The sequence below is a fragment of the Drosophila eugracilis genome, unplaced genomic scaffold, assembly GCF_018153835.1.
Source record: "Drosophila eugracilis isolate 14026-0451.02 unplaced genomic scaffold, ASM1815383v1 contig_534, whole genome shotgun sequence".
Taxonomy (NCBI): domain Eukaryota; kingdom Metazoa; phylum Arthropoda; class Insecta; order Diptera; family Drosophilidae; genus Drosophila; species Drosophila eugracilis.
The window spans coordinates 306468-330703 of record NW_024573410.1 but is presented as its reverse complement, the minus strand read 5'-3'; the positions used below and the strand labels follow the sequence as shown (position 1 = coordinate 330703).

Below are 24236 nucleotides of genomic sequence, written 5' to 3'. Positions count from 1 at the left end.
AATATAGAAGCATAAACAAATGATATTTGTAGTCAACGAATGTTTTTTTAAGTAAAACTACAAACTACACTGGTTTACAGGCTGAGTACATCTTGCTTATCTGCATCCCCGACTGCAGGAGAATGCTGGAGCATATTTTTGTCATCTGGCACATGTGTAACTACCATTTATTCCTGACCCAGGAACATGGCATCCGTTTGCCTTTTGTGTTTCCGTTTTGGCCCAACGTTAAGTCATTTAAATTAGATTGCATTTTGGCCAACGTGCCTGGCATATTCCATTCTATACGGTAACTAGAAATTATATGCAATATGTATTCAGAAAACATCTAGAAATCGCAGGAAATAGATTGAAATTTGATGGGAACCCTGAACTGAAATTTATATCTGAGTAGTTTGATTTTGATAGTGAATAATAGGGCTTGAATTGGCTACCAGATTATTGATTTTCCATTTAATTATATGCTAAAAACAGGCCAATAACTACTGCAAAACATATTCGTAAATAAATAACAGCAAAAAACGTTTTGGTTTGACCTAAAAAAAGAACGTTCATATGTAGGGGAAGGACCGTAAGCCACAATTCAGCACAAAGGACATGCAGTCATGATTTTTATGAGTTTATATTTATATGGTTTCCTTATATCCAAGCCGTAATGGCCGAGGGTAGCCTGGATGGCAGGACAATACTCATGCAACAATGGCATAAAGTAGGGCCCAGCTAAAGTGGAATATAGGAAATAAAATTGCTTTTCCATATGTATGAATGGTTTTCCCCCAGTTACCTTACAGTCATAGGATATTTCTATAAGAATAATTGTTGAGCTTCCAACTTGAAAAGTTAATGGAAATAACAAAATAAATTATAAAACTAAAATTAATGGCTGTTTAATCTATCAAATTTGGTCATTAAATTGTACTGGGACTTCTTTGTTATATTAAAGCAAAGCCATAACAAGGGCTTATTTAAAATGATTCTCTGACATATTTAAAACCACTTAAAAACATATTGCATAAAAACCCTTTTTATTCCCGTTTTTATGGCTCCTCTTGAACGAGGCAACAATAGTCGAAATGGCCAACGGCTTCAGGCTTCTTGGCTTGCTACAAAATAATCGTAACTTTTATTAATTGACACGACAACTGCTTGGGCAGAAAATTTTTGAATTTTAAATAATTCCCCTTGATGGTTTTAGGATTTCGACACAAATTCGAGTTTAATTGTGCGGCCAGACTGAGAGGCAATAAAATCATTTTACGATCATTTTCCAGCTTTTCCAGCTTTTCTTTGTCGTTCGTTCATCTGCGAAGTGAAACAACCGGGAAAGTTTGAGTTGATTTTTCCGGGACTCTACAGTCAGGTGGCCAATGAAACTCCCCCGAGACTCGATGTTTCCTGGCCATCATGCTCACTTGCATTTCCTTCTTTGACTTTCTTGTCTACAGTTTGCGGCTGACTTTGGCCCAAAGAGCGACAAAATGAAAAACAGCCGGCTGAGTTTCCCTTATGACTGGTTCTTTCTTCTCGTATTGCCCACATCACCAAGTCACTGCCAAGAAAAGTCAATAGCCACCCAGCAGAGGTTGCATAGAGAGAGAGAGAGAGAGAGAGGAAACAATGTAGACAAGAGAAAACCAAGCACAAATGCAGGTGGCTAACAAAAAGTCCAAAAAGTCTGACTTTATTGGGCATATTGAAAAGGAGAACTGAGACGAACTTCCAATAACAAGGGGGCAAAAAGCACTTTAAACTGCAATTGAAATACATTTAGCTTAGCAGCAAGATTTGCGATCTATCAATTGGTTTTTCTACGAGAAAAGACTTTAAAATGTATTTTAGATAAATAAATATTTGGCTTAAAGTTGTGGAAAGTGTTATTTAAAGGTAAGAAGATATGTTCATAGCAATCTAAACACTAAACATATTGACATTCAACAAGCTGTTCTCTTAACTAACTAATTCTTTTCTTAATCACTTATAAGTTTCTTGATAAATAAAAGCTCATTATTCAGTTCCTAGGTAAGTTATTTGTTTAATTTATTCCCTGACAGATTTCACAAACCAGGATTTACTTTTTAGCCTCACAATTTGCAGAGCATTATTGTTGTGGGTTTTTCTTGTACTGAAAGTAAGGCAACATGACCAAGTAACGCTAAGCATAATCATAAAAACCCAGGGCGCGTTGACTCCCGACGTCTGAAAGCCACAACCACAGCAGAGTTCAGGGCTCAGGCCCTCAGATCCCTTCCCCCCAAAATGCCTGTGAAGGATGTGCTCCGGCTGGGTGTCTGCAGATTAAGATGAAGGCCGCGATGGCTCGTCGGTGTCTCTACTCATCCTCCACCCTGGGCCATGATTTAATTAAAGTCTACATGTGCTAAGTAGATTTTATTCTTTGCTTGCTTATTTGGTTTATTTGCCTATTTTCCGGAGTCCTCTGCTCGCTTTCCGCCTGCTGGCCATAATTGATTTAGGCATTTACTGCATTAAGCTATTTCAGGCCGGAAAAAAGTTCTTCATACACTAGGAATTATGTCGGGAAAAAACAGAAAGCTAAGAAATTTTTGTTTGATTTATTAAGGTAAATTTGCTCTGACCTGGAGGTGAACTTACTGAAGTTACTGCCAAAGTTAGTCAGATCTTTTTGCAGTTTTTATTAAACGGAAATTTGTCAACTAATTACTTAGCGAAGTGTCTACCGCAACAGGAAGAAAATTATATTAATTAAATATCCTTTTGATTATTCTATTAACCTACTGCAGATGAAATCAATTCATCTAATGAAGTTCTGCCTCTGTGCTGACCATATTTGAATTATATTTATGACTATTTAATATATGTTATCGACAAATTTTGATAAACTTAATTAAGAGTGTTGGCTGTAGCCAATGTATAGCCTTAAGGATTCATTCACATGGTCAAAGTCACAGAGGAGGGAATTAAGTATGCTTTCATACCTGTGGAATTGAATTATATTTGTCTGAATACACACGAGTTCAAACTTACATAATGACTTAATTCCAGGAAGCTCTTGGGTGGCAGGACTCAAGTGCTGTTGCTGCATTGTCCAAGCTCTCGAAATGCTAATCATTATCACGAGGATTGGTGTAATGATGCAGCCGAAACATTTCCCTTCCATGGCCATGATCCCTCTAACTGGCTGGTTGGTTATCCTTGATTTTAATTATTTATAATTATTCACCTCAAAGGCGGTTGTTTGTCTGTAATTTTAGCCCTCAAACGTTGCTATTTCGGTTCACATTACTGCAATTGTTTTCATAGAGGATGTAGGTTCAATCATGTTTGAAGTGCAATCTGCAAAAGAGGGAAAACATTTTGATTAAAGCAATTAATTTTGAAAATTATTTCATTGAAATATAGCTCTTGAAAAATATTAGTTTGATTTCATGCTGCTCTTTTAGGGTACCTGATAGCACTTTCGCTTAAGTTATGAATCACTTTTTTTTATTCTTTTTTGGTGAGTGCTAATATTAGACAACATTCCAATACTTAATTTAACAATTTGATAAATAGAAAAGGAACAGGAGACTCCAGCTCAACCCTTTCTAATTGAGAATATAAAGATATCCTTTAGCTGATTAATTTTTAAAACCTAAACTGTTATGATAAAAACCCTTGCTAGTTAGTATACCTGTAACGAATGCAGCTCTCACTTAACATAAGCAAACATTGATTTTAACCGCTGGCCTTCAGAATAAATGTCCCTCATTCACATCATTTATCCCGTATCAAATTGCTGTCGCATTAATTTCTTTCCGATTCCGAATTTGTGTTTGTATTTGCGTTAAGCCCCCATATATATTGGCCGTGTTGGCCAGTTGCTTATCGCCATCATGTCACACGGCTGCCTGTATGCCTGTCCTGTACCAGCCTTATCCTTTGCTAACCACTGTATTAATATTTACATCCAAATAGTTTTTTATTGGGCCATAAAATACATAAATTGTGCAGCTGAAAGGTGCACAGTGCTGGCCTTGATCACTCAAAAACTACGTAAAGGCCAAAATCCAATTAAAATGTTAATTTTTACACAAAAGGCGGCATGTGGTGAGGCGTTGTTTTAATTTAAGCCCCCAACGAACGATCCAATAGATATTGTATCCACTGTAGAGGACTTAAATCGATTCGATTGCCCTCTGACCCTCCTCCAGGTAATCACAGCAGTTAAATACCTTTACGCCGTTGTGTAATGAGCTGTTGGCTGTTTCGACGCCAATCAAACAATGGTCATCAAATTAACATGGCATCAGCTTAAAGTGCACGCAGTAATTGTTGTTTCCATGCCATCGACGGTTAATTGAATTTAGTGGTTTTTGCTGCACACGAGAAATATGCTTTGGGGCTTACTAGATGATTTAAAACAAGTTAACAACCATTGCACGCGATAATTGTTCTCTCTTATTATGCTTACTCAACCCATTGGAAGTCACCCGTTTCTGTATGGTAGCATAAGCAGTTGAGTCACTCAAATAGAACTGAGCCCACTTATCAATGTTTGCGTCTGGCTTTTGTCTTCCTTTGTGTACTCCAGGCATAAATACAAGTTAATTAAACAAACCTGGTTGGACATTAATCACCTGGACACCGGCCAAAAAGCCACACAGTCACACAGCCACCTGGAGACCACTTGATCTTTAAGAAGAAAATTCAAACAAAAAACCTAGAAAGCTAATTCAATTAGAAAAACACGAGAGATGGTGAAGAGGGCAAAGAGGATGAGGCGGTTCGATTTCAATGTCGTTTTCGGGGATTGTCCCTGGACATATGCCCAGTTTGGGCCGTTCTTTATAAGGTTATAAGATTAATGAGAGACAGACCCATCTACTTCTATTCCTTCAAGCGGCACTTAATTAATGGTCGGAAAGGGGCACATGCAAAAAGGCTTGCAAGGCCCTTAAAGTTTGCTCCAACCTTTTAAAGAAGAAAATTTTCCCTTTGATAGTGCAGAATTAAAGTTAAGTAATAAGCCAAAAATTTAATATTTCCAGAGCTATGCAAGGAGTATAAGCAAACCAACTGGTCATACTTTTCGAAACACTTGGAAAACATTTATGCTTTTGGCAATGCTTGCTGAATAAAAAGCATTATCAAAAATTGTCCATGAATCGAATGTTCATGTCCGTAAAACTTTTAAAAAGTTTAAAACTACACTTATTATTCGCTGCCTGTCGAAAGTTAATTTACCGAGGGAACGCAGCGAAACTTTGACCTTTCCAACTCCCCCTTTCTCTTTATTTTCAGTTCCTGGAATTAATTACCCACCTTACTTCCTCCTTGGACTTTAGCGAAAACACGACCAAACTTCAAAAGCAGATAAGAGGCGAAGGAGAACTTTGAAAAAACTTCCAACTTAACATGAAATAAACTTTGATTTGATTGCAAAAAAAAACCAAGAAAAAAACAAAAACAATCACTCTAGCATAAAACTCTTGGTTATTTATGCAACTGACACGGATTCGAGCTGAGGTCTTGTAAAAAATGTGTTTTGTCTTTATAACATTCCTATCTCCGAGCGTGAAATTTCCAAGAAACCTGAGTAACAAATGCATTTTCGATTAGCATTAAATCACGTCGCCCGTCTGAGTTCATTTCCGATGAGAAACGAATGTTTTTCTTTGATTTATCTGTGGTTTACCTTTGGCGAAGGGAAAGCTCAGCTAGACAGCTAAGTAGAAATAAAAATATTTAAGTTAATCAAGGTGTTTTCCAACTTACTTTTAGGTTTCAGAGCTAAATCCATTAATTTTATTTTTTTAACATCTCAGTTTTTCAGTATTTTATTGGCTTTTGGTCAGGCTGGGTTAATATCTTTCACTGGCCGCATAAAGCGGCCACCAATTTGAAAACTTCACTTTTGCTTCAAGAACATTACACTGAGCGAAATTAAACCCGATCGATCGTTTACTATTCTTTCAGTGTCGACGCGCACGAGTTGACAAAACCTGTGAGACCGGCAACTGCGAGATATCCTTTCGAGGCGAAGTTCACAATCTGCGATAAGGACTCGAAGTCACATCCGCGCCAAAGGACAAAACACGTGCGCCGCGACTTGAAATTCATTTGGTACTGCGGCAATCGAGGCCGGAGCTTTTCCGTATTGTTCTTTCCTCCTCGCTAAAGTAACCGTTCCGATGCGAACCGAGTCCTGCCAACCACGAACAGGACTCTGCTAAAAACAGGATGGGGGTGCCGCACTCCGAAAATGCTCACATCGCGGCGAATTGGAAAAATCCTAGTATTCGCAGAGGGGTAGTACTTGAAAGGGGAAGTTCATTCTATTTGAATTTGTAGTGCTTTAAATTCTCATAAACTGCTTAACAATTTCCTTGAACTAATTTCTTGTTCTAAAATCAGGTTTTTTATACTGCTTACGAAGAGAATAACTGCTTGCCTCTTCTATATTCTAAAAATGCCTTTGCAAGAGCGGGAAATATTTACTTCTTTAATTTCCCTTATGGAGGCACTGCTTCCACATTGGATTTACTTCTTTTCCGTTCTAAAAATTGACCTTCGGGTAAATTTTAGTACCTAAGGAAATTCGGCAGAAAGGAGGGAAATATCGAAATTCATCTTAGCCCGTCTATCCAAATTCAATTTGATATTTCGATTATAACCATACCGTCTGTGTAGAATTACTATAATAATAAACACAATTTGTATTCTGTACTTCACTTCTTTCAATTTTATTTTATTAATGCAAAATCGTGTATTCCGTTAAATATACAAATGAGATTTAAAATCAAATCGAAAGGATCCCGCTTAATGCAAAAATTGGGAACTCTACAGAAATGCACACACAAGAAAACTATGAGTAAAAGTATAAAAATATTTGAATCTATTGTTTGCCTTCAAAATGCAGCTGGAATTGTTAAGTTCTGTTAACACCATTTCGTTAACACTTCGCGCATCGCCATAAAAAACGCTCTTAAATAATTACATTTACGAAAATTTTTAGAATATAACTTTTTACAAAACTCTGAAGCCGTTGTAAACAAAATTCAATTTAAAAATATAATTTTCTCTTCTGGGAGAAAAATGTTTAAACAAGTGTTGTACAACAGAATTTTTTTCGGATTTTTAACTAATTTATCAGTATAGAGGTTGAATTTACTAGGTGTTTAGTGTACACTATCGGCGGCATCCACAATGTTTAGCTCGTATTGCTTTTTCTTAATTAGACCTGACGAGAAGTTGTTGATGAATGTGAATGTCTTTTTGAGTTTCGACTGTAGAACATTTTCCGGTTTTTTAACTAATTGCGAAATGTTGGGGTTTCCTGCACTATTTACTATGACGCGTTTTGTGTTTCCTTCTGCTGCAGCTGCTGATGATGTTGCTGTTAGAGAGGTAAGCGTGCCTGACGCTTAGAATCATTTGAGCTTGGCATAAGCGTCGACCTTTTTGTGAAACTGGTTGTAGTACTCCAGGGCGGCGATGCGCGTCTGGTTCAGCGCCTGATTGATGTTCTCGGGCGAGAAACGGCCACTAATTTAATACATCAAAAATTTAAGGGAGGTTTTCTTAAAGAAATCAAAGCCATTCAAACTTACACAAGCACCTTTTCCTTGATAAGCGCGGCAGACTTATCGTAGCTGCTGACGGCGAAATCGCTAACGCCCGCGGCAAAGGCTTCGATCTTACCAGACAAATTGGGCACGTATTGGTCAATCTAGAAAATAGATAGAAAGCGTATTAACAAAGGAGCCAGAAAGTAATACAGAGACTATTTCAAAACTGGTTTGCGCATATTCAAACGTCATATGACCTCATCTTCACGTCGACCACAAGACACTTACGAATTTGGCAACAACGGGCCACTTGACTGCGAAGTATTCCTTGCCGTTCTGGAAAACGTTGCAGGCCGCGTTTCTCGCCAGCTTCCACAGGTCTCCACTGGTCTTGATCGCTGGTTCTGCGTAAGGTGGAACATTCACCTCCGCCCACTTGTAACCCCGAGCTCCAGCGCTCATGACCGTGTACCAGGTCTTCTGGACATGCGGCAACACTCCGGCGTTCTTTCAGTACCTTGCCGGAGGCCGATTTCTCGAATACTCCCTTGCCGTTAACCTCGGTGTCATAGTACAGAGCTCCGGCAATCAGAGCGATAATGAAAATGCTGCCCAAGGTCCACTTGCAGCATCCGCACTTCTTTTTCTGTGCCGCAGCATTCTGTTTGTTCTTTTTCTGCTGAGCGCTGCTCTTCTCTTGGACGCTCTTTAATGTAGAAAAATAATAATATTAATAAGTATTTGGAGCAATGGGAACTTAATTTTATGGTATTTAGTCTTTGTGTTTACCTTTTTGGCGGCCGGCGCTGGTTTGCCGCCCTGTTTGTTACTTTTCGGTTTAACCTGAGCCATTTTCTAATTTAATTTCACTTAGTTTCGATTAGCAAAGAGTATTTCTAGATTTCCTCAGCTGTTCACAAAAGTATATGAATTAATAATTATGTTTATCATTGCAAAAGTGTTTGCTAAAAAGAATGCTAGGGCTTTTCGAGCTTTTAAACCGAGCTTTTTTTGATAAAGATTGCTTGCAAATGCTTTTGCGGGATGGGAGCGCGATGACCTAAGATGTGAATATAAGCTAAAACCTCGATTGGAGGTAATTAAAATTTTTTAAAACGTATAACCAAACGTCTATGCCCAGAGTGAATATTTATATTCTAGCCTAAGCATTTCAAGTCAATTTGCGTACTTGTTTTAGTACTCTCTGAACAAAAATCTCTCTATTGGCAATGTCCATTTAAAAACATTATAAAAATTTAAACTACCAAAAATATTTTATGAAATATAAAATATGAAATACTTTTTAATGTATGGAATATTCGTATCAAATCGTATTATATTTACGCTAGCAATAGATTCTAACTATTTGTAGTGTTAGAAGAGTTGAATGAACTATGGCCTCTAAATCCGTCTCTTTTGTGTTTTCGGAGTGAAAGAAAGAAAGGTGATGAAGAACACTTGAGACGGCTAGTGAGAATCAGGGTCACAGCAGTGGACAACATGCCACGTGTTGAAGCAGCCGAAATTGAGATGGCCAGTTTTCTTATTCGGACCTTGGGACACGCAGTTGTGACGTTGAAAGATTTTAAGAAGAGAGCGCGAAACTGCACCACTGTGCAATGAGAGTGAGAGTGGGGAGGAGACGAAAGTGCGCACAATCGGGTAAAGACAGAGAGGGGAGCCGATGGCCAATCGCAGCTGGAACACATCAGTCAATAAGAGAACACAAATAAGCATCAGATCAACCAAAAAAATTGGGTCTGCTGATAAGAATGTTGCCTGATAATTTAGAGTTTATGATGCCCCAGGCATAATCTCTTTTCCAAAAGCAACACGTCTGCTCGGAGAAATTTAGCGGCAACAGGAACCCGCATGGCAACGCTATGGTAAAAATGCAGCTATAGCTTCCACCAATACCAACAAGCTACCAGAGGGGCGCACGCATACACAACCGTTAATGATGACACGCACACATACGACTGAAACGCACTTTGCACTGCAATAACAACAATAGCGACAACGCGATAATTAAGGTGCGGACCATTAATTTCTGCTCACTCTCGTTGAAAATACCAGTTGAAATGGAGAGAAATTTTATGCGAACGCCGGCTAACTCTTTCCGTCTCTTTCTCTTAGTGACGTCGCGTTGGCAGCGTCCTCTCTAAACTTTCGTTACATTATTAGCTAATTACAAGAACTTTTAACCGATAAGAGGTCCTACGTAGCTATACTGCAGTCTAAGTAGCCCAAATCATTCTTTTTAGCACCGAATGCAATTAATTATTCACTTTTGGTTGACAGTTTAACAAGTTTATACCTTCGTTTTTCTTTCACGACAGCGGTGTGACCAGACTACAAAAACTAAGAAGGGCGGTGGAACGCCTAAAAAATAGTGTGGCTCGGAATGTGATAAAAAGCGCGCAAAATTTGAACCTATAAGCCCTGTTCCAAATTTCAACATTAAACTTTTTTTTAAACATTTTCATTTCATAGAAGAATACAAATTTTTCAAAAAAAAAAAAAAAAAGGATACTTTTTAAATTTACTTACCATCAAAACAATTTTTAAATTTTCCAAGTTGCCGTCTTTTCGCTTGCTAGCCTGAAGTTCTTCGTTCAGACTTTCTATATCTTGCAGAAAAGTGTGATACACCGGTGATGTAGCCAATTCATAGGTAGACGTTGTCCAATTGTCATCTAAAAAAGTTTTAATGTATTAGTCAATATCTAAGATTTATAAATATATAACATGATTTGATCTTACCTATGGCTTTTAATAGCAATAGACTGGGTAACTGTTGTTTTTTATAGTTCATGCGCCATACTCTCAGGCAATCATCTCTACCGTTGCTAAGCAGGCAACTAATACAGCCTTCGATCTCGTTATTCTGCTTGGTGTTTGCTGTTATTTCGCGGAAGAGCGTCAGGAATATATTGGCATGCTTCACAGGACTGTCAATATAGTTTTGCTAGGGAAGAATACTAATGAGTCATAAAATCTATCGACCGAATCGGTTCACTCCGGGCATACCAGCAACAAACGCGCACTTCGCTTTAGACTTTGCTGCCAGTCCTTGGGCAGATTGTTGTATGGCGCATTCAATGCGTTATAGGTGGCAAAGAACTCCTGCTGATTGAGTTGCAGGGGATCCACCGTCTTCCTGGCAGCTGCCGCACTCAGAGCCCGTTCCATATACTCCACCACAAATTTCGTGTATTGCTTAAGCTCCAAGTTGGGCAGCATAAGGTTCTGCCACACCCTGACGCCCTCGTTCAGCGATTGGTAGCCGCCTTGTCCAATCGCCCAAAGGATGCTCAGGCAAATGTTGCTGCGGTTCTGATAGGAGTTCCTTAGCAATGCGGTCTTGGCCAGGTTTCTGGAGCAAATATTAGGCCAGTTCTGACCGATCAATTGCAACACTAGCTTATAACCTGCCACAGTCTGATTGTTATTTAGATCGGTGGCCATGCTGTCCAATAAAGAATAGAAAAAATACTCCAAATTTTGTTCACCCACGCTGCCCAGGAACTCCACAACTGAATACTTAAGTGATGCACTGGCCAAATTGCTGGGATACTGAGCCGATCGGCCAGAAAATATGGGATCACAATCGTAGGATAGGGCGCCATTAAAGTACTGGGCAATCTGGTGAACAACAATAACCTAACTGAGTCAATTGAAAAGCACTGATGGACTTACGTGACTTAGCCAGCGCAGTTCAGAACCAGGACAACTTAGCTTAACTTGCTCTAGTTGGGCAGCAAAATCATCCCTGGTGATGTTTCTAAGAGCCAGCTCCAGGGTTTTTGGTTTTGCCACAGACGTCGACGACGTGGTCTTTCTCTGATTCGATGTACCGGCATTCTTCACAGGATTCTTCTTAATTGGCGATTTATTGGTTTTCGAGGAAGACGAAGCACTTGAACTGGATTTTGCAGGTGAATGGGACTTGTTATTGTTGTTTGTGGTGGAGCCGAACAAATTACGATACCGCTGAGTTGGCACTATTGAGTGGATAAGGCCCATTATCAAGTGTAATCTACAAGAAAAAGTGTACTCTATTCAAAGTTCTTACACAGCTCCTCAAGTTTCGGCATCTGGGCTGCAATTCTCTTCTGCTCCGTGTGCGCGATAACCTTCTTGTCGAGATTCTTTTGCTTGCGCGACTTAGATACCACCTCCCATTGTTCCGACATGTTGAGTACAGTCTTTAATTAGTGGAAATAAATTAAATGAGAAAATGCAGGCGACCGGCAGAACAAAAAGCAACAAGCCGATGGCGAATTAGTGGGAACGTGAGTACCAGTGACTGAAATACCAAAAAAAATAATTTGAGGCGATTTGGAAAACTGTTCTTATATTTTTAATTTACAAGTCCTGACAGTGCTGAATACGCCTACATTCATGTATAAGCAACTATAAAAATCTTGAAAACATAATAATTATTTTAATTACATGATCTAGCCCTGTTTTCAAAGGCAACGTTCATTAAAGTTTTCAACCTTTTCGAATTATCCCGCCTTGGGCACACTGCTCGGATTGTTTACATTCATAATTTAGCAAAACATCTTCAAATTTATTAGTATCGACATTTTTAAAGAGTTTTAAGATCTTAACAAAAGAAAAATGGCTGCCTCACGTTCCCGGCGCAACAATGCTGGCAACAAAATAGCGCATTTGCTGAATGAAGAAGAGGAAGACGACTTTTACAAAACATCATATGGCGGATTCCAGGACGAAGAAGAGGATAAGGAATACGAGTGAGTTTTCCCAATAAATAAATAAAGAAAACACATAAACCCTTTATAAAACCTCTCCACAGACAAAAGGACGAAGAAGAGGATGTAGTGGACTCAGACTTTAGTATTGATGAGCAAGATGAGCCCATTTCCGATCAGGAAGAGGCTCCCGACAAGAAGCGAAAACGTGGAGGTGTTAACACAAAGGCTTATAAGGTGCCAAATTTTTTTGAACTACTTTTTTTGTTACAGTTTTCAAATGTATAAAACTATCTATAGGAAACCAAGCCAGCAGTCAAGAAAGATGCAAAGGTCGTACCCTCCTTGCACAAAAAACGAGGCGGTGGTGGAGTGGTTAAGCGTCGTGTACGCCCCCGTTTTACGGTCCTTGATTCTGGCCGAAAGTCCATACGCACTTCGACGGCCATCAAGACGCAGGCTACCAAAATCCGTCTCAAGGAGTTGGACGATGCCCGCAAGCGCAAAAAGAAGAAGGTCCGTGTGGAGGACTATATGCCAACGCAGGAGGAACTATTGGAGGAGGCTAAGATTACCGAAGAGGAAAACATTAAATCTCTTGGTGGGTATTCAAAAAATCCAAAGATTCAGCAATATTAAAATTTTTTGAAACCTTGCAGAGAAGTTCCAAAAAATGGAGTTAGAAAAGAAGAAATCCCGTCCCACCAAGCGCACCTTTACTGGGCCCACTATAAGGTACCATTCACTGACCATGCCGGCGATGCGAAAGCCCACTCGTGGAGCCAGTATTCCAAACGACTTAAAAGATCACACTGGAAAGTGTGAGCGCACTTTCGTCACTATCGAAAACGATTTCAATGACAAGGCGTTCCAGAATATTTTTCAACATAAGCCGGCACCCAAAGTCAGTAATGGCATCTGTCCGATCACCAGGTTGCCAGCCCGCTATTTCGATCCTGTTACCCAGCAGCCGTACTACAGCATCCAGGCCTTTAAGATTCTTCGTGAAGCATATTACATGCAGCTAGAGCAGCAAGGAAGCGGCAGTGAACAGCCAGAGTTGGCTAAGTGGTTGGAGTGGCGAAAGTTGGTCAAGGAGAATCGGCTAAAGGCTTCAGCAGCTGTCAGCAAAAAGGAACTCAACTAAAACTGCTAGTAATAAATAAGTTTGAAAAGGTATATAATAAATAAATAATAAAAAACAACAACAGTTTACAAGTTTTTAAAATATTTAATATTTTTAATTTATAAATCAAGAATTACTTATATGTCAACCCTCGAATGTGCCAGAATATATTTCTTCAACTTTTGTGACCATGGATCAGTATATATGGTATTTCCCAAAACCTAATCTTTTCAAAGTTATTTATAATCAACGCACGAGTCTGGGTTTTTGATTGACGAGAAGCAGCATCCGGTTTATTGACTTAACAATATGATTATACTGTTTACCTAAGCTTATCTTGCTAGTCCAATTCATGGAGAACATATTTTTTCCGTTTTTATCTATTAGTTTTGATTAACGCTAAATTCAAAAATGTACTTGGTTTAATTTTAAAAGCTTCGTAGTCCCCTATTAAGATTTTCGTATGTGTTGTTTTGTTAAATGATAAGCACACCACCTCTGTCTATTAAATAACACAAATCTTGAGGAAATGCGCTTGTTCCGAATCTAATAGCTACGTAAATTATTCCCAGTTCTTGCATCATCTAGACACTTAAAGAAAATATACATAGATTATTTTCAGGAAAAAAAGTTTAGCTTATTTCGTCAAAAAAGCTATTACTGATTTCACTAAAAGTTAAAATATGTTTGTTTCCGAAAAAATAATTTCGAAGTCTTGAACTTTTACAGGGAATCAGATTAGTGGACCCTGCCGTAACCTTGTCTGTATGTTTTTGTCTACTTATCAAAAACAACGCACGAGCTGGCTGTTTGGATTGTCTGAACGGACCATGTATTTTAATTTCTAAGATTTAGTCAAACCCGTGAGCTCATATTATACGAACGTCTTGCGGTTAACAGAAATAATGAGAAACTGGGCAGCGACAGGAGTCCTTTTCGTGCTGGTATGCCAGTATGCCGGAGTGGTCCGTGCGGACAGTGATAGCAGCGATAGCAGCAGCAGCGGGGAGAGCAAACATAAGAACAAGTACAAGACCACGGAGCACAAGTACAATAATGCCGCCTATCCTGGGATGTTTGGCTATTCGCCGCCGATGTATCCTTACTACCCGTACCCATATCCACCGCCATATGCGCAGTATCCGCCACAGCAGATGGGCGGCTATCCCCAAATGCCTTACAATCCATACATGCAGCTTCCACCTCCACCTCCGCCACCGCAACAGCCACCTTATATGTATCCTCCCAATACCACTAATCAAGGAGCTTATCCACCCCAGTCGGGAGCTGGGCAAAATCCAGGCCATAACCCCAACTCGCTGCCAAATCAACCTCAACAACCACAGCAACCATCACAGGGGACAGGATCTTCGCCAAACTATCCTCCAGGTGGCTCAAGCGTTATTAATCACTCCCTTAAAGTCAACAAGGAGTACAACGAGGATGGTCACCACTCAACCTCAACATAGTCCAGAACAACAAAATCACACTTTTAATATTGGTTTGAGTCTCCAGGTCAAGGGCAACATTCAATACAACTTGAAATTAACTAAATAATATTTGTATTCTAAAAAAAATAAAATCGAACAATTGTCTTCTTCAAAATAATAGTCGTTTTTTTAACCCGAAATTACATATCACAAATTTTATATAAATGAAAGCATTATTAGGGGTATCTTAATATATGTACATAAATATACATTTATATTACGGACCTTATTGCTTCACTATCGTGCCGTGATTGTACAGATGGACATGGTAGGCGTAGCTGTTCATACACTTTTGAATGCTGAGAACTAGTGGCTCGAACGGATGCCAAATGAAGGCACAGAGTTCCCGCGGTGCCGATAGATTATTATGCCTGCGCGCCGTGGCATGCAGTCTAAACTTGACTGACTTCGTGGTCCGATCCTGGAAGACAATAGGTTCGGCGGAGCAGGGATTGGGTCGCTCCAGCGGCGAGACGTGCCGATCGTCAAAGTTGAATTCGTTGAATCTCAAGTAGGGCGATGGCGATAGGCTCTGAGAGCTGACAGGTACACTAGGGTTAAATCGCAACGCCGCTTGCCGGACCACAGGAATCGACTCGTTGGCGTCACCGAAGTTTTGCTTCAAGAAAAAATGTAGAGGCAGTGAAGGTGCATCTCCAGTTTGCAGCGATCGAACATTGCTCATCTCATCGTAGAACTGCAGTATGATTTGAAGCAGGTCAACTGAATAATCCGGGTATACGCCAACAACTTCTTCTGCAGATATTGTGTAAAAAACATATAAGCGGCGGGGTGTTGGGGTAGTGGGCATGGTGTCGCTATCTTTTGGCCGTTCTTCATATCGCAACAGGAAGAGTTCCTTGTTCACCATTTGCATTCTTTCCATAATCATATGTTCCACCTACAAAAAGTTACGTAAGTTACGTATAAAAAATAAAAAATAAAAATATTACTTACAAACTCAAAGTTTTTGTAAAACTCCTTCCGTTTGCCGGTGGCACTGGGGCTATCAGGATCAATTTGGCGGTAAAGAAAGCTCAGAACGCGCTGTTTTATATGTGTAATGGGCAGAACTGTAGTCGCATCTATGCTTTCAAAATTGGTGGGAGCCTTTTCGATAAAGTCCCGAGGCCGTGGACCTATCGTCTCCTGCTTGTGAAATTTTCCCTCTGACACGCAATAAACATAAATACACTGATGTAGCCTCGACATTATTGCCACCTTGGAGCCAAAGACTGAAATGCCGTGGTTGTGAGCAATCACGATAGAGTCGTTAGGCAGTAAGAGTCTATCGGTGACTACGCCGAGTTCCAAGTCCACTAAGAAGAAAACATAAGAGAAGGCTTCTAGTTTGTCGAATAGATCCGGATACCGAACATAGTCGTCGATGGGCAGAGCACCCCGCACCACGGACATGGCAGCCAGCAAGACATATCTCCCCTCTTCCAGAAACACACTGAACTCTCGATGTAAATAGTAGAGGCCATAGTCGTTTTGGCACAAACGCAGGCTCACTGCCTCCTTGGTGGCAAACAGGCGCTCGAAGATCGTACTCTTAAGTATGTTGTCATGGCTGCTAAAGCATTCTGCACTGCCTACGTCAGCCTGGCGAATCAGCTCTCCCACAGCCGCACAACTAAATCCCCTGTAGCGAAAGATGTGCAGACTGCGCTGATCATGCGAAAAGGCCAGTAATTTTTTCCCATCTGGAGTGAACTTGCGCAGGTAAACTGGCGGAATTGTAACCGAATCAATGGTCAGGCAGGGCGTAATGCACTTGTAGAATGGGCGTTCGTATGCCAGCCGGGGCATCCTGCTCAGCTGGCTACCTGGACAGGTGAATCCGGATTCGCGGTTCTGCAACAGGTGCACGAGGTTCTGCGATTGGAGGCGTCGTCGTAGGCCATCCTGGCAGATCATGGAGGATTCCTTTAAATTACAGTGACTTACTATCTAACTGGAACCTTTTTGCACTTTCTTCAACAGTTGGTTTTTTGATAGCAACTTAAAAACAAAAAATTTAAGTGTGGCCTTGCTCTTGTCTGACATATATACTCCCACTAAAGCGTTTCAACATTAAATAAAATAACCATTTTGTAATAACTTAATAATGATAAAAACTCTTCCTTTAAATTTATATTCAAAAAACAAAAAGAATATTGTTTTTCAAGAAAGTAGTATTGATTTTTGAAAGGGTTAAGTCTGTTAAATCTAAACCTCTTCTTGCAAAAAAACCGAAAAAAAATTAATTTGATGTGAATTTTTTTTATTATTCAGCTTATATCGTAAATAATTGATAATATGTTTCGAAAAACATTCTTTAATTTGATTTCCAAGGGGAAAATAATACTGCCTTAAAACCGTTTTATTTTGCAAGTAATTTAACTTAATGAGGGCTGTTGAAAAAGAAACATTTGAAACTAATTACAAAAGCTGATCACTGATTTTATTACTTTTGTTAAAAAGAGAATTAGATCACGTAATCTTTATAAATTATTAAACCAGTTCTGGCGTTTACACAATCTAGAGCATTCATTTCTGAGAATATGTGTTCAATAGGATTAAAAACATTGGTGCATTTTCGTTTTTCGAAAATTTTCGTAATTTTATGTTACTATTTCACTTTATTCATAATCGAAATGTTCGCAGACATACAAATATATTACACATCTGCTTTAAGATAACGTTTCCCATTCCAATGACTTCCAAGCGGAGACTATAGTAAATTTAGACATTGTAGCCCACAATGTGGCGTTTGCCGATGCACTCGCCAATGTAGAACCAAAAGATGACCTCGGCAGTCACCAGGGTGTTAAGCCAGGCCTCCCGAACGGTGAGGTTCTTGTAGGCACCGGTCTTGGCTCCCTTGATGATATTGCCGAGTCCTTGGCGGATGGCTGGGATATCAGCGGGTGTCGGGGGCGTCAGCTCCACCTTGGCGTACTTCAGGAACACGTCCAGTTGGGGCCTCGCCTGAGTAAGGAGCCCTGCAAAAATGATCATTACATAATTTCGCGATTAGTAGGCGCCGAAGATGGACCACAAAATCGTTTAGTTTCAAGTCACGACACTTACTGTTTACAAGTCCTGATCCCTTGGTTGCCAAACTCGCCATTTTATCAATTTGGTTCTGCAAACAAGTGGAATTATACAAGAGGGAATCTGCGAAATGTGTTGAAAACCTTACCTATTCAGTGTGCGACGAAACAGAGATGTTATGGATCTAGACCAGGGTTGCTGAAACACTTATTGATTAGCGGGAAAATACTAAATAAAATACCAAAGTAGATAATATTTATTTGATAGCGGAAAAAAAGCTATGTTTAAAATGAATAAAAGTAAATATGGAACCTAAATAAATACCAAGGAATATTAAATATCTATATTTATTTTAAGTTCCTCGATACACATGTAACAAATAATTGAATGAACGTTTATGTATTTACCGTACTCAAGGGCAATATTTTTACGATCATATAAAACGAGTAATGGATATAAAAAACACTTTAATAATATTGAATATTTTTTGGCGAGTAAACTCGGAATTAATTTAAAAATCAGCTTTTTCCACTTGCGGTATGTTTGTTTAGTATTCCTCAGGGTGATGGAGCCCTTCGCTATTTCCATACTACAAAGAGTCGGTCACACTGCAAAGGTGTGGAAATCTTAGTTTCCACAAAACGAGCAAATATTTGCATTTTTCAAGCCCCAAATTGGCTAATTAGAGTTTTCATTGAATCGAATTGGCCACCGAACCACCGAAACGGAAGTGGCTGATTAATGTTTGTTGTGGTGCCTGCTGCGAAGCGAAAAGTGTGACGGGCGGTGAGTGTGCGTAGAGGTGTGAAGTGCATCAAACTAAAACTTACCACGAGCTGCTCAAAATTGCAAATAGAAAGTGCCCATGGATAGAGATGTGTGTATTGTTTCGATCTGGTGCAAATGTTTCAGTGCGAAAATCGCGTAAAGTCGCCCCAAAATGCACAAACATTCATACATTTGCTTTAGCGAACTTAGGTGCGTGTGTGTGTGTGTGCGTGACGGTCTAATTTGCGTTGGTGGGAGACCAAAGATATACGTATTCGTATGGAATAGGTGCCAACGTAAAGCCTTCAGGTCGGAGCCCCCAGATAATGCCACCAAAAGGGCCGCATTATCGACTAATCTCACCGGAAAGTGCCTACGAATGAATCTTTCGGGGGTGATTCGGGCGTTACGCCCTTATCACCACATTGTATTATTTCCGTGGGGTGTGGTCCAGACATCGACATCACCAGTCGGCGCATATCACAAAATAATTGAAGTAACAACTGAGTGATTGTGGAAAAAAGTTTTAAATCACTTTAAATCTATTTCATGAAATACCAAGATTTTAGGACAATCTTTAGTCCACCGTTTAGGACACTGGTACCACATTGTTAAGCCGCCTACTAACTTTTCTGCTATTATTTTCAATAAAACATTTAATAATTAAATGTTTTAATGCTTTACATCTTGTTTTAATTAATAATGACCTTATCACACATTCAACTTCCAAAATAAATATAAAGAATAAGTAAAATACACCTACACTTTAGTATGCATTCAATAATCCTTCCAAATAAAAACAGTGTAATATTAAAATAATGTTATTTTCTAAAACTAATAACATTGCACAAATTCGATTACTTAAACCCAATTTAAATTTAAATTAATTAAAATTTCAGTCGATGAGGACACGATAAATCACGGGTGTGCAAAGTTGGAGATAATTGTCTATTGCGCCCGACCATGCCGCTGCCCAAACGATCAATAGAACCCGTTCACGTTGCCCGCTCGGTCTACCAGCAGGATGAGCTGCAGTCCGTGGAACTGGAGACGGTAACCAACACAACGTTGACGAATATTATTCGCCAGCTTTCCTCGCTCTCCAAACATGCCGAGGATGTATTCGGCGAATTGGCCCGAGACGTCGGAAATATCGGTGATCGGGCCAACTCGCTGCAGGCGCGTATCGATCGTCTGGCTATTAAGGTGACACAGCTGGATAGCACAGTTGAGGAGGTTCCTTTGACGGATATCACCCGCAAGAAGGCATTCAAGTCGGCGAAGGTATTCGACCAACAGATCTTTTCGCGCGCCACCATGCCGGCCCCCATGATGGACACATACGCCCAGTGCGATAAGCCGCCGCCCCTAGACAAGCTCAACGTTTACAGAGACGATGGCAAGGATGGACTGAAGTTTTATACAGATCCCAATTACTTCTTTGAGCTGTGGCGCCAGGAGATGCTGAAGGACACCGAGCGTGTCATGCACGACAAGGGCAAGAAGCTAAACAGACCACGGCAGGAAGGAGGAGCCGGCAGTGCGGCCGGACGTGGAAACAAAAAGCAGAAAAACAAAATAAGGATGCCGCACAACACGCGCGAACAGCAGCGACAACGTGCTCTGGTGCACGGCGAAACTTTGATGCCCAACAACGTCATCTACCGGACACCAAACTCTATGGTCAACGAAGAAGCCGGATATGGAAGTAAGTATAAGGCAAAGGGACTGGTCTCCGGAGGAGCCAAGTACTCAGTGCGAACCAAATTTATAGGCTGTTATCGGAACGTTTGTTTCACGCACTGAATATTTGCACTTGTCTTGCAATCGAATGGAATATTTTAATTATCAATAATGTCCTGTCTGCCCGTGTAGTTCAGCTAGTCAAAATACAGACTGTGGGCGAGGCTGACATCGATTTGCGGCTAAGCACTCTCGATGCGCACCACCAAGTTGTCGCTAATATCGAAGACGTAGGTACGATGATGGGGCCACGTAGCTTTCATTTGCGCCCGGCTGGCATCCCACGATACAGATGTTCCCGCCAATCATTCATCTTTTTCACTCAACACCTCGCTAGATTTTGATACGCCTCAAACCCTTACCGAGGATTACTAATTCGTATTATTTTGCTGTTAATTAGAATTAACCTACATAATCATAATCCAGGAAGAAAGAGTTCTCATAATTTAGTCTTTTATCTAAAAAAAAACAAGATTTACTTTTGGATATGTCTTAGATCAAACAACGAATTTAGTTTTCTTTTAAATTTTTATGGTATAGGGCAGAATTTATTAAGGTATATAAAAGGTATATATTGATAGTTTTATGTCAGAATATATGTTTTTCATTAATATGAAACCTCAAAAATTATTCTCTCACTTTTACATGGATGGATACTCCAAGAAATGTCTCTAAAAATTCCTGTTAGTGGTGTAAATAATCAAAGAAACTTTCTACTTCATACCCTGAATAGACTTTTTTTCGCAGCTTTAGTTAATTTGCATGTTGGTTTTTATGAAAACTTTTGTTTTTCCTAACAATATTAGTTCTGTAATTTTGAATGGATCAATCGCGCATAATCATTTCATTTACAGATACAATAAAGCCTTATAATATGCTTTCGCATTTGGAGAAAAACAGTAATGTCACCAAGCAAACCGCCGTTGCGATTGCAGGTTAGACATCCACACACTATAAAGCAAGCTCAGTAAAGACTAAAAGTGTTCTTTCACACGCTTCTATCCTATACCTTACTAGCAACCTCTTTTGTTTTTATTAGCTTATGTGTGTACAGAGAGTTCTCTAATACTCTATTTAAACTATTAATTGAATTCGCGATGATTTTATGAGTTTCATGCTTATGCAGAGTGCAGAATTTTTATCTGAAATCACTGTACAACTAGACATTCTTACCTTGTAATATTTATGTAATGTGTCTGCACATTATGGTTACTATGTGCTTTGCATAGTGTTTAAATTCATTTGATACTCGCGATTTGAGATTGAGTTAAAGTTTTTGATTAGGATCCCTATCTATCTTTCTGTTGTAGTTCAGTCAATTTCCATATGTCTACATGTCACTCTGCAGCTTAACTAATTCCTTACTATCGCCACATCTTATTCTATGATAGTTTCTCTAAATTGTTTTCTGTGCAACGAGCTTAAAAAAAAGGACTGTTAATCGGTATGATGTTTGTACTTATCAAAATTTGTATTCGAGTTCAGAGAGATAGAGTCTCACCTGCACAGAAACTTAAAATTGCTTGTAATTACATGTCTAATTGTTCCTCAAGTGTAATTACACAATAATTGGCTTGTTTTTAAATGAGATGTGTGTCCTGTAAAAACGATGCTTGCAGTGGGCGGTAGTCAATAGCTCTAATATTTTCCATCCGTTTTTCTAGATATGGGAGTCTACGAGACTCGTCAACCTCGTCCCAATTCGATCGAATTGAACCGAAACTACCACTCCGAGCAAATCGATGGTACCTACGAACAGCTTCCTCCCCAGATGGGCAATCAGTATGCGGCCACCTTTGGCAACGGCATGGGTGGCCAACAGCAGATGCACATGCAGCATCAGCAGATGTATGACGCCGGGCTGTATCAGTCGCATGCACTGTACGGTCAAACAGGCCAAGGCGTCATGTCGCCGGAACCCATCTACGGACCGGGCACACCGTCTCGGAACAAGCCCCGGCCCTCGCAGCCGCCACCGGCTCCGCCCTCGAATGGCAGCGGTGGTGGCACGCCCACAGCCTCGAATGCCAATACTCCGACCCGGGGTAGAAGTATGTCGACTAGCCGAGACGCCTTGCCACCGCCTCCACCAGTTCCAGACGTCATTTCGCCTATGTCTGCCATGAACGGAGCTAACAGCGGCCACATGGCGGCTAAGCTGCTTGGCCGGGCAAACAGTTCGTCGGGAGCTGGATCTCCACAGATGACTCCCAACAGCATCCAGAATGCCAATGATATGGTCATGACGCAACTGAGCAATACTTTCCATAGCATCGGAATGGCGGGCAACCAACTGAACTCCCTTAGCGACTTGCCGCCTCCACCGCCAGTTCCAGATCAGGTTTGTAATACATGTTTATTAAGATGATTTGATTTCATTAATGGCTATCGCTATTAGCACTCTCCTAAGATGTCGCCCCCTAATGCCGCGCCACCGCCGCCGCCTCCACCACCACCTGTAGAGGAAGGCATGGGTAGTGGCAACCAGCACACCCTGCGGCCGCACCAAATTCTGCCCAAATCATTGGCCAATGGCGAGTTGCAGCCTGGCCAACAGAATGGTGTGCCACACATTGTCGCACCTAAGAAGACATTGCCTCCATTCCATGACCCACGCAACGATTTAATGAAGGCCATTCGAGATGGTGAGTAGAACTATCGTTTGGTGGTTTAATATCGCTTTCTTCCTTATATCATAAATATCATTTAAATCAATTATTATTTTCAGGTATTACTCTTCGAAAGGTTGAAAAATCGGAGCAGAAAGAAATTGAACGCAATGCGGCGCCATTGGATGTGGCTTCAATCTTGGCCAGACGTGTAGCTATCGAATTATCAGAATCCGAAGATTCTGATAGCGAAGACGACAGTGAGGGCTGGATGGAACCTAACGAGACATCGGCTTGATCCCTGATTAACTCGTTAAAGCCCGATATAATTCTAAAAAACAAAAAGAAAAAGTAATTCCAAAGAGAATTAATCCATACGATGGTCTTAACCAAGCGTGGTACACAATTGGATTACACAAAAGCACCAAAGCTTTTCTACCACCCTTTATACAATATACACCTAATCCTAATTATATATCTAAAATCAAAAGTTTAATAGAATTGTATATACACCAACGAGTAATTATCGTAAAAGTAATGGCTATAGTGGAACGCATTTGAATTTTAAGCCTAGACGACAATCCATAGTAAGCGATGAATACAATTGGTTGTTTTTTCGCTTCTTTGGGAGTCAAGGTCTAAATAGACAGGGGCTTCTGTATAATAGTAGTCGGTGTTTGGATATTAAATTATATATAATCGATATTATAACTAAACTCAATCCTACCCCAACTTGTAATCGATACGATTAATATAAAAACATTTATACAAATCGAAAATTTAGAATTTTGTAAATACAAATACAGTAAAATATCGAACTCCGTAGCATTTCAATATACTCAACAAGCTATGAATTTGTATTATCCTTGTGAAAGTTAAATACCTGTATAATTAATTAAATATGTTTCACGAATTAAGTAGCCATGGATGTGTGGTTTAATAAGCGAACACGGATGTATGTAATTTTTCTTTATATAAAGTATAATATATAATATAAATAAAGTAATTATACTCAAAATTAAAAGAAACGAATTTTTTGTTAAAGAATATTTTGGTTGTATTAAGTTCAAGTTTCAGGTATTTCTTTGGTAAGCATTACATACCAAGAGTTGATGAAGTCAAATTAATGTAACTATATATATAACCAAACCCAACACATTTGGCGCATAAGGAAAATAAGAGAATATTCATATAAAATAATTTGCTGGGATTGT

The 24236-nt window shown here is 39.8% G+C and overlaps 7 protein-coding genes across 8 annotated transcripts in view; 3 read left to right on the top strand and 4 right to left on the bottom strand.

Moving 5' to 3' along the window:
• The window catches only part of LOC108112421, a 38142-nt gene extending 32072 nt beyond the window's left edge, over window positions 1–6070 (bottom strand). The window contains exons 1-2 of the mRNA XM_017222267.2: window positions 5737–6070; window positions 3007–3315 (exon numbers count right to left, since the gene is read on the bottom strand). Of these exons, the coding sequence (XP_017077756.2) occupies window positions 3007–3145 (139 nt within the window). The 5' untranslated portion in view covers window positions 3146–3315; window positions 5737–6070. The remainder of the gene's footprint in view (window positions 1–3006; window positions 3316–5736) is intronic.
• A 769-nt stretch (window positions 6071–6839) lies between these two features.
• On the bottom strand, window positions 6840–11807 carry LOC108112215 (transmembrane protein 214-A). The gene is given in 9 exon segments (XM_017222035.2): window positions 6840–7506; window positions 7572–7690; window positions 7818–8039; window positions 8041–8235; window positions 10080–10225; window positions 10293–10497; window positions 10560–11174; window positions 11229–11533; window positions 11605–11807. Coding segments are annotated over 9 exon segments (2043 nt in total). The 5' UTR covers window positions 11726–11807; the 3' UTR covers window positions 6840–7391.
• A 234-nt stretch (window positions 11808–12041) lies between these two features.
• LOC108112238 (vacuolar protein sorting-associated protein 72 homolog) lies at window positions 12042–13457 on the top strand. Its single transcript, XM_017222063.2, has 4 exons — window positions 12042–12289; window positions 12352–12484; window positions 12548–12848; window positions 12907–13457. Exons 1-4 carry the CDS (start codon window positions 12156–12158, stop codon window positions 13392–13394), a joined length of 1056 nt encoding a protein of 351 aa, XP_017077552.1. The 5' UTR covers window positions 12042–12155; the 3' UTR covers window positions 13395–13457.
• A 683-nt stretch (window positions 13458–14140) lies between these two features.
• Window positions 14141–14948, top strand: LOC108112451 (proline-rich proteoglycan 2). Its single transcript, XM_017222301.2, is given in 1 exon segment — window positions 14141–14948. A coding segment is annotated over 1 exon segment (702 nt). The 3' UTR covers window positions 14843–14948.
• Window positions 14949–15046: 98 nt separating this feature from the next.
• LOC108112441 (DET1 homolog) lies at window positions 15047–16897 on the bottom strand. The gene is made up of 2 exons (XM_017222290.2): window positions 15821–16897; window positions 15047–15764 (listed from the first exon to the last, which is right to left on the bottom strand). The coding sequence occupies exons 1-2, from the start codon at window positions 16781–16783 to the stop codon at window positions 15090–15092; spliced, it is 1638 nt and encodes a 545-aa protein (XP_017077779.1). The 5' UTR covers window positions 16784–16897; the 3' UTR covers window positions 15047–15089.
• A 544-nt stretch (window positions 16898–17441) lies between these two features.
• LOC108112035 (ATP synthase subunit g, mitochondrial) lies at window positions 17442–18107 on the bottom strand. The gene is made up of 3 exons (XM_017221785.2): window positions 18051–18107; window positions 17939–17993; window positions 17442–17850 (listed from the first exon to the last, which is right to left on the bottom strand). The coding sequence occupies exons 2-3, from the start codon at window positions 17976–17978 to the stop codon at window positions 17591–17593; spliced, it is 300 nt and encodes a 99-aa protein (XP_017077274.1). The 5' UTR covers window positions 17979–17993; window positions 18051–18107; the 3' UTR covers window positions 17442–17590.
• Window positions 18108–18479: 372 nt separating this feature from the next.
• On the top strand, window positions 18480–23970 carry LOC108112015 (wiskott-Aldrich syndrome protein family member 2). 2 transcript variants are annotated; one of them, XM_017221757.2, is made up of 7 exons: window positions 18480–18688; window positions 19570–20378; window positions 20546–20647; window positions 21268–21348; window positions 22078–22754; window positions 22812–23058; window positions 23142–23970. In XM_017221757.2, the coding sequence occupies exons 2-7, from the start codon at window positions 19634–19636 to the stop codon at window positions 23318–23320; spliced, it is 2031 nt and encodes a 676-aa protein (XP_017077246.2). In that variant the 5' UTR covers window positions 18480–18688; window positions 19570–19633; the 3' UTR covers window positions 23321–23970. The 2 variants fall into 2 exon arrangements, with proteins under 2 accessions (XP_017077246.2, XP_041675227.1); XM_041819293.1 differs by lacking the exon at window positions 18480–18688 and adding an exon at window positions 18862–18880 and having other exon boundaries at window positions 22812–23970.
• The last annotated feature ends 266 nt before the right edge of the window (window positions 23971–24236 follow it).